Raw genomic sequence first — 9928 nt, forward strand, 5'->3', positions numbered from 1 at the left:
GAAGGTGAATCACCGCCACGCTGGTAAGGGTCATGTGGCCAAGTGTGTTTAAATTCAATATTGCGAGCAATGTCGCAACTTTGACTTCTGATTAGCATCTAATAAGCTTGTTAGCGAAGAGGGGAAACAGGGCACATTTCTATAGCATTTAATGACTCAGTTGTTCATTTGCAGGGAGCTGGCTAGCCCTCTGATAGAGGTTAACTCTCACCAGGGTTAGTATTCAGTTTAAAGAGAGGAAATGAGCTGTGTGCAGAGCTGTGAAGAGAAAAAAAAGGGCTTCTGGAAGAAGATTGAGACATTGCACCAGAGAGAACAGTGTTTTAATGTGCATAATTTCAGCTTTTGTCTGAAGAAAATGCATGCCATCATTTTAGAGTGTTCTGGGTGAAAAGAAAACAAGTCTTTATGGTATTGTGGTCCCTAAATATGGCACCAGTACTTCCGGTGTCACTTAAAAATTTATATATATTTTTGATATTTTAAAATATTACATTAAGTTGATAATTTAAGTTTAATATCTGCAATTATTAAATTCACAATATGTGTTTATTTGTAATAATACTAATTATTTGACCTTTTTTGTAGATTATTTGTTTATAACAAAAAATAAAACATTCTATAGAGCACAATTTTATATATAAATTAAATTTTAACCAATGAAGACAGACAGACAGACAGAAAGATAGAGAGTTTATCACATCTTACCATTGACTGGTTTCTGGTGGAGGGAGTCCACAAAGTTGCGAGGGTTCTCGATGGTATACTTCAAATCTCGAATGGTGTGTGCGCCTCCACCCTCAGACCACAGGCCCTTTTTAGCAGCCTTGGCTTGGTCCTCCAAATCACACAGTCTGGCCTGCTCAGGACTGAAACACGCAGAAAGTCCAGTAAATATCAAATTACAGACCACAGAGTTTACCACAAGAGTTCTGAGAACTAAAAAGAAGACAAGATCTTTTTAGTCTGCCTTTCTTTACTCTCTGGACTTCAATACATTGAGCAGCAGATGTTGAGGTCTCTCACGGAAGGGCTCACAGCAGCCCCTTTCTGAAGCCTTGATAAGCTCTTCACATGAGTTTGTTCATTATCAAAAGCCAACACATGTTTCAATTAATTCCTCTGTTGTTCTAAAAGCCATCATTATCTTTAAGGGGAATTAAACAGTCTGCCCATGGTAGACACTCTTCAGATTTTTTTAATAAGGCTCTATCAGTTTAAGTAGCACTGGCCTTAATAATGAACAGATTTAAAGAGCCGAAACAGACCGACAGATGAACGAGAGAGAGACAAATCAATAATAAACTATGAAAAAAACTTTTTTTTTTTTTTTTTTTTTTAAGTGGGGAAAAAAATGTGGGTGGTGAAAGTCCATTAATTGAAGGCCCAGTCTGACCAGCGATTCTGTCAATGATGTCAGCCCTTCCTTTAATGTCTTGGCTTGGACAACAAACAAATTTTAGAATTAAATTATGCGAGTTTTGATGGTTCGATGGCAGAGATTGAGTATTAAAATACATACAATGATAACTTAATTTTCCCACTGAAACTAGATGAAAACAAGACTCAAAGTGTCTTTTAGATATATATCAGATCTAAACTGAACGAGCACACATTCTGAATTTCTAATTGGAGTTTCTCCATATTAAGATTATTTTAATGCATTTGAGCTTTGATCTTTGCTGAAAAACTACCTACATGAAATGTGGACACTCAATGCCATCACTCTGCAGCCTTGGAAAGAACTTGGATCTTTAGCTAAAAACAACCCCTTTCACAAATCCAGACTTTTGACATCACTTAAAGGGATACTCCACCCCAAAATGAAAATTTAGTCATTAATCACTTACCCACATGTCGTTCCAAACCCATAAAAGCTTTGTTCATCTTCGGAACACAATTTAAGATATTTTGGATGAAAACCGGGAGGCCTGTGACTGTCCCATAGACTGCAAAGTAAGTTACACTGTCAACAGAAAACAAAAATAACGACTTTATTCAACAATTCCTTTTTCAATAGTCTCCTCTGTGTCTCTCCATATCACCGTATGCTCTTCTGTATCAGCCGCACCACAAGGATGCACTGTTTCTATGTGTATTAAGCTTTGATTTGAAAGAAAACAGCACATCCTTGTGGTGCGGATGATACAGAAGAGCATACACAGCATATGGTGATATGGAGAGACACAGAGGAGACTGTTGACAAAGGAATTGTTGAATAAAGTCGTTATTTTTGGCAGATGGACTATTCTGACGATGTCTTTCATACTTTTCTGGACCTTGACAGTGTAATTTACTCAGCAGTCTATGGGACAGTCACAGGCCTCCCAGTTTTCATCCAAAATATTTTAAATTGTGGCAATTAGATTGCCAGGGCAATGTTTATAACAACTTTTTTCCAATTGAAGTTTTCCATCTAACATTTTTATTTTAGCTTTATTTCAATTAAAGCAAAAAATTTTTTTTTTTACAGTTTTAGTTAACAATAACAACACTGGATAGGACGAGACCTTCTGAGTGGCCAACCACAGTTTTCTTAGATTTCATGCTAAGTTTGAAATCAATAACATCTAAATGTTTCAATCACAGTGGGAGGCTGTACAGAAACCACCATAAACAGTGGAAAATGTGTGTGAGTATCTAGTGCACTTGCTTCGTACTTAAAAAAAAAAAAAACTCTGAACGCATTTTAAATACATGAAAGCCACTAACCCAGCAATTTTTAAAAATAACTGATTTGTTATTCATCTAATAATTTATAACAGCCTTATTCCCATCAAACTAGATTTTGTTTTCAGGTGGACTGATAAAAACCTATCCACATCAATTCCCGGAAATTGCATTACAGTCGTGCAAATTCATTGTACCCTTGTGAAAATTTCCAGTTTTACAAGCAATATTCATCAGATGGTCAGTAAACAGACTGTGGGTGGCTCATGGGAGACTAGGACACTGCCACATCTAATGGACACAAACACAAAGCTCACAATATTCAAACTAGCCATCTGGGTTCATCGTCACACTTTTTCTGATATGCAAGATGACGAGACACAGGACAGATGTTAATACCCGACTCTTGTTTAAAAACTCACTCATGCAAGGCTGGTTAAAGCAAATGTCAAAGAAAAGTCACCTTCAGCCTATTAAATGACAAGCCCAAAGCTCCAATTCTCTAAGCCTTCATAAATTTTAACTACAGGAAATAAGGGGCTGCCAAATCTCAGCATCCATCTTGAGTTGTCTTTGTCTAGTAAAGTTTTATTTTCCTTCATCTTTTCAAAATAGAGAGCAAGAGCGTGTCAGGGAGAGGAGTGGGCATCCTTCCCTGCTCGGCTGTGCCTAATTGAGAGCTGGTGGGCAAAGCGCGGCCCAGGTTTAAACACGACTCCTTTGGAGATTTTGATAGTCGATCCAGTGGGCTGTGATGGGCCACAGCAGGCCTTGCTAATGAGAAGGCTGTTCAGGGGCTGTGGAGAGAACAGTGGGACTAACACCACCATCTCCTGCGGGGAAAATGAGCCTAAAGCAAACCTATTCCACTGGCAATTGTTCAGGGCCATTTCACAGAGCGGCCTGCATACGCATCATTAAGTCCCAAAAGCTTAGGACAATATTACATCGCTTTTAGCCAGAGGGAGAAGGGCGGATAGACAGGACGTGTAATGAGCAGATATGTCCAGAAGAGGGAGTGAGAGATCAAATTAAGAAATATGAAAAGCAATAATGTTAGATGAAGCCCTAGACTAGAGTGTCTAAACTTCAAGTCAAACACTGCCCCCTGCAGGACAAATCAATTGTTTTTACAATAACACCACTTGTGACTACACAAATGATCTCAGCCGATGTGAAAAACATAGATAGCATTGTGAAGGCTTTGACAATAGGTGCAAGAACCGTTCTGACACCAGTTGTTTGATGCTTGGGGAAAGAAAACACACAGAGTTCTTACTTGTTTCCTCTGATGCCTTCTCTACGAACTGTGGCAAGACCTTCGGTCACTAGGGACTCCGCGATATTTTCTCCTGAGTCTTCTTAAAAATAAAACAAACTACTAAAATAAAACAAAAATAAAATAAACACACACATTTCAGATCAGCACTGTTGCAGTGAGATTCTTTTTTGTGAACATAAATATCCCTCACCTTTTCCCAGGTAGACCATGCCGTATTCTCTGCCTTGAGGGGTTTTATTCTCCACGGTGAAGCAGACTTCTTTGCCAATTACCTTCTTACGCAAAAACTCTCGTGCCTGGAAAGCCCAAGGCTGCAAAAAAAAAAAAAAAAAAAAACACACACAAAAAACAACTAACAACATCCCATCACCACAGGATGTTCTTCATCAACAAAAAAGAGTCTCTATTCACTATAGTGAGAATGAAAATGTTCTTACAAAAATGTTTAAATCAAAAAAGTGAGTTAATGAGGTGTAGAAGTCAAGGTTTAGAAATATAATGGATTTATTTACTAAGGAAAAATGTCACAAGATGCAGAGGAAAACTGTGATTTTAGACACAGCGTGAAGCAGAACGTACAGACTTAAGTGGCTTATAGTCCAAACCATTCCATTAATTAATTTAAATCAACAACTCACAATATTCAATACACTCTATTATCCAAAGCGACTAACACTACATTCAAGGTATGCGTTTACCAGTTCATGCATTACTGTAAATCTACAACTCACATTATTGAATACACCGTAGATCAAACAGCAAAATTCCACATTACTGATAATAGAAAGTAATACTGAATTAAGCGTTAAACTTATTATTAATGTTTATAGTCATTTTATAGTGGGTTCCCAGAATATGCACTACAAGACTGTTATTAAGTGAGCATGTCTAAAGATTTTTATGCAAATGTAAGGATGTCACAAATACAAACATTTCTTTCCAAAGTTTGGGTTCTGTAAGACTTTTTAAAAATGTTTTTATGCTCACAAAAGCTGCACTTATTTGATGAAAAACACAGTGAAAAGTAATATTGCAACCCTCCATGCACACAATGCCAACAGAATCACCATTGGCTTGTCATTTTTATTTTTATTTGCAAGACTAGATCAGATCTGATGAGTTGCTGTGATAATGAATATTAATCACAAGGTCTGTGTTCGCTTACTTGAACAAATCAAATGTGGATGGTAATAGGTGTTTGCGCATTAGTTCCAGTGGCTTCTGCTTGTGCTTAAAGGCTGAACAATTCTGAATGAACTCAATCATTTGACAGGAAAATACAGCAAAGAATACCATTTACATGTAAATTCTGCATGGTTTGCAAGCCTCTCTTGCTCGCACTCTCTCTTTGCCTGTCTGAGAGAAACACAGAGCGCTCTAACCTGAGCCACGGTGAGTTTGGTGCTACACACTAGAGTTATGGTGCGTCAAACACACTGCACATCCATTGATATCAATGAGAATGGTGTGCTGTAAAGACAAGAGAGTCAAACTCTCACGCACTCAGAGTGTTCCAGCATAAGCAAGTGAAAATATATCTGTGCTAAACTTATTTTTAGCCTGTAACTCAAACACTGGCGAGTGAAATCTAATAATTTATCCAATAGCTAACAATAGACATTTAGTTACTTAGCATGAAAACTGTCGCATTTGCGACTGCTTTATCCCCTCTTTGGTAAGAGCTCTAATTAGAAGCATATTGCCCTAAAGAATACTAAATTTCTGTTGCTTTCCATCTTCAAGGACTTTTTATATTGTTTCTGTTTTAATGCATTGTGAACACACTGTATATATACACACTGCGCAAATGAGACAGTGACCTCTTTACATCAGTTTCCCAGGAAGCTTTTTTCTATTTGGTGCTGTTGAACACAGTGGACAGAAATGTTGCTTTATTTGCAACTATAATAAATATAATATTATAATTATATTTCTGCAATATTCAGATTTCTCTCACACACACACAAAAAAAAAAAAAAAAAACAAAATAACATAACACCAACAAAAAAAAACACACCGCATAAAAAAAAAAGAAAGAAAGACTGTGAATCAACATTTTAAGGAAAAAATAAATTTAAAAAATCAAAGGCCGGGGCAGCTCTGTGCAGGGTTGATGTTTACCTCATCTGGTGTGTCCTTGGTATCTGGTTGACCCTGAACTGCACGACGGGCGAGAGCTCCCGCTCGGACGTTACTCAAGTTGATCTGCCGTTCTGGAGGGGGTCCTCCTCGCGGCTGACCCCTAACAATGACAGCACAACCAGACAAGACCTGCAAAGAAAAACAAATCAATGCAAGTCCTTATATAAGGTTTCATGAATAGTTTATCATTCCAGTCATGTCAGTAATGATGAGAGCTGTAACTGCCCTGGCAATGCATGACACAAACAATCAATCTGCAAGTCAAACACTGAATCCCTGAGGGATCTGATCGAGGTCGCAATTCCTTTAGGACCTGCCTGTTTGTGTTTGGCCAACATCTATTACACCCGCTAACCAAAGATAACATCACTGAAACAATCACTACTGTGTTAAACCTCAGCTTTAGCAGCCCTAAACAAAAACAACTTAAAATACTCAGGGGGACCTTGCCCCTCAGAGATCAATGATTATGTGTGAACAGTTGTTGCAGGCTTATCCAATCAGATGTCATATCACTGACATTCACTGACATTCCTCCAAACTCCTGAGACACATCCGAACTCTTACGAAATGATCAAGAAACAGTTGTTGCAGGCTTATCCAATCAGATGTCATATCACTGACATTCCTCCAAACTCCTGAGACACATCCGAACTCTTACGAAATGATCACATTAATTGACTGAATGATAACATCGATTGATTCTGTGCCCATTTTTAGTCTTCCTGCTTGGAAATATCTGTGGCATCAGATGAAGTTATTCTCTTGCTTGCATTTGATTCAAACACAAAGCCACATGTCACCAACACTAATTGTTATCAGTGTTTTGATTGTGTAACCGAGTGTTCTTCTGGGTTTTTATTTAAATGTATTAAATGTCTAATAAGGCAAGAACGTGGAGGCCAAACAGTGAAGAGTTCAGTTCATTATTTCCTTTAGAAAGGCACTGAGAGCATACTGACTGTATGGAAGAATACACAGGCCTCCGTCATCACAGTCCGGGGCGGAAATTATCCACGAATTTCCCAAATCCAACACGCTTTAATTTAACAAGGAGTTGAGCAAGACTGGGAAGTACTCTGTTGGTTCTAAACAGTATCATTTCATGTTTAGGCAAAGTCAAAGCTATAAGAGACAGGTCATGACATTTCATTTACAATAACTTACCATGACAACCACTTTAATAAAGTGTAGTTTTTTTCAGGGGGATATATTAGCCCCATGGAACACTGAATCAATTAACTTCAATTATATCTATAAAATCAATATAAAAAGCCAAATTTATAAAGTATCTCCTTCAAACCAGTGAAAAGAGGTTTTTGTCATTATGTTTTAACTTAACTGCTTGTTATTGTTTTGGCTAATAATAAGTTAGCATGATTTTAATGTAGTAACAGTGATAGTATTTTGTCGGACCAGGACACGTTGAGCGTTTCATCATCATAAAGAAAGGTTATAACAATAACAAGTTAAAATATTCACATCTAATATGACTCTTATGAATTTATTTTAATAAAGAAAGCCCCTCCCTGTTTTCATTCACGTAAACTAAAACTAACACTTACATCCACTCTCTCTCTAACGTTAATGTCGTGTTTCTCCATGGACAGTTCTTGGTTGGATAAAGACCTACGTGTCAGTTTTTCATCTCTGCTCCTCTTTTATTCACCAGAGCAGACAAAAAAAAGTAAACAGTCCAAAACTGCACGATTCTCTGCGCTCGAGCGGTTCCTCAAGCGAGCAAACACACACGACACCTCACTCACACTGCACACTAATATAACGAACTTGAACTTTGAACTCAAGTTCAAACAGTAAAAAAAAATACACAAAAAAAAATGTAGTAACAGCATTCATGTAGATCATTCCAGATTATGACTATATGACAGGCTACGCTAACTTTCTAGTTTAAATCAGTGTAACGTGGAACTGTTCAAAAAGATCAGCTTTGATAGAAGAGAGTACTTAAACTATCAGAGTTTGTTTTGAAAAATGTGCCTCTTTACAAATATTGAGCTGCAGCTGCAAAATATTTAGATTTAGCGACCGGTATTTAATAATGTTTGGCATTATTTACAACAGCAAATAAAAGATGTCAATAGTTTAAGGAAACTTTGAGTATAATGTTGCATAACTGGCCATCTGGATCACAGCTGAAGACCGCTCAACTTCTCTCAATCTCTACAACGGAGAGACTAACTTAGTCAAAAGTCAAAAGAACTAAATGAGAAGGTATATGGTGCATAATGCATGCCTGACTTAAAATAATAATAATAAGAACTTCTGAGGTCTTCGCAATCACTTCTTCCCCCGTGAGTTAGCCAGCACCCCCAGACCAATACTTGTGTCCCGTGTGTTCTCCTACCATCTTCACTATTCCCCTCTGCAGCTGCGGAGCTGAAGCTGGGCTGGACTGAACTTGTGCCGCTACTGCAGATGCCATGTCCGCTGGGCTGAGTGAGTATTCCGTTAGGGAGGGAAGAGAGAGAGAGAGGTAAAGGAACCGGGAGAGTCCTACGAGACGCCTCTACTGTGAGCCGAGGAAGGGAAGAGAGACCGAGCACGGCTGATCACGCTTTGCTTAACCGGAAGCACAGCGTGAGGATGTACACGTCGAAATGTTGCACTTCCTCGGTCACCGCGTCACACTCGTGCGCTGAATGGGGCGATTTGCTTGTGACGTTAGAGTGCGAGTGATGACATCCGGTGAGTGGGGAGGTGCGACACGTCAGCACCCTATGGTCAGCACAGATTTGAAAGAAAAAAAAAACGTGTGCACTTATTCAAAACACACCCCCTTAAGTGTTTAAGAATTTTAATGAGTTTAAATTAATTCGTTTTTTTTTTTCTGACTTGGCTACTGTTTCATTCATACTTATTTTCTTTATATTACTTGGCGCAGACTTTGAATAAGCAGATATAGGCCTAGATATATAACTGGATATTTAAGTATGAATTTATGTTTATGTTCATTTTCCCCCTTTATTTAGTTTTTGATGTATTTCTTTTAACTTTATAATTTGATCTTTTATTCTATCTATCTATCTATCTATCTATCTATCTATCTATACTTCTCTGTGTTCAACATGAAAATGAGACAGACGTAACTCCAGTGCATCACTTGTTGAGAGCGCACGTAAAGAAGCCTCAGATCTTTATGCCTAGGCTATATGAAAGATATTGTACCCACTTGAGTTTGTAAATTGAAATTATTCAATTTGAAAAATCACAATAGACACTACTGACACTATTAACTGTAAGTGCCTTGAACATAAAACTCTTGTAATGCTTATTTTGATAAGTATTTTAAATCCATAAAACGTCAAAAAAATGCATGATTTGTTCATTTAAATGTGTAATTTAATTTACGGGTCTCCCGCATAATATATAAATGATTATTATTATTATTATTATTATTATTATTATTATTACTGAGACGTTGAGACATTTAAGAGATGCATTGAATCATTGTAATTTGGATTTTGAAATTCGATTTATTTTTTATTTTATTTAAAAAAAAAACATTCAAGCAATAATGTACAAGCTGCATGGTTATAAATTATGTAATAACTTCTTGGATGCGTCACGAGAGATACCGAGACTTAAACCACTTTGATTTTACGTTCTTTAATTAGCTAGTTCGATGGGTTTCATAATTGTGCATGCATCATGACTGACATTCATGATTCGATATTGATGAAAAGACATAGGCTTAGTGTGTGAATGAAATGAAAGCTCAATATGTCAATGCAACACTGTAGACAATAATGTTGAGGAGGTGCTTACTGACCACTAGATGACGCCATTTGACAAATATTACGTTTTGCGCTGATT

The 9928-nt window shown here is 37.4% G+C and overlaps 1 protein-coding gene across 1 annotated transcript in view; it reads right to left on the minus strand.

Moving 5' to 3' along the window:
- Nucleotides 1-8751, minus strand: part of LOC109096473 (staphylococcal nuclease domain-containing protein 1) — a 151878-nt gene extending 143127 nt beyond the window's left edge. Inside the window, exons 1-5 of the mRNA XM_042741495.1 lie at nt 8460-8751; nt 6074-6223; nt 4143-4263; nt 3950-4031; nt 709-869 (exon numbers count right to left, since the gene is read on the minus strand). Of these exons, the coding sequence (XP_042597429.1) occupies nt 709-869; nt 3950-4031; nt 4143-4263; nt 6074-6223; nt 8460-8537 (592 nt within the window). The 5' untranslated portion in view covers nt 8538-8751. The remainder of the gene's footprint in view (nt 1-708; nt 870-3949; nt 4032-4142; nt 4264-6073; nt 6224-8459) is intronic.
- Nucleotides 8752-9928: the final 1177 nt, after the last annotated feature.

This window comes from Cyprinus carpio, chromosome A4 (genome assembly GCF_018340385.1).
Source record: "Cyprinus carpio isolate SPL01 chromosome A4, ASM1834038v1, whole genome shotgun sequence".
NCBI lineage: Eukaryota > Metazoa > Chordata > Actinopteri > Cypriniformes > Cyprinidae > Cyprinus > Cyprinus carpio.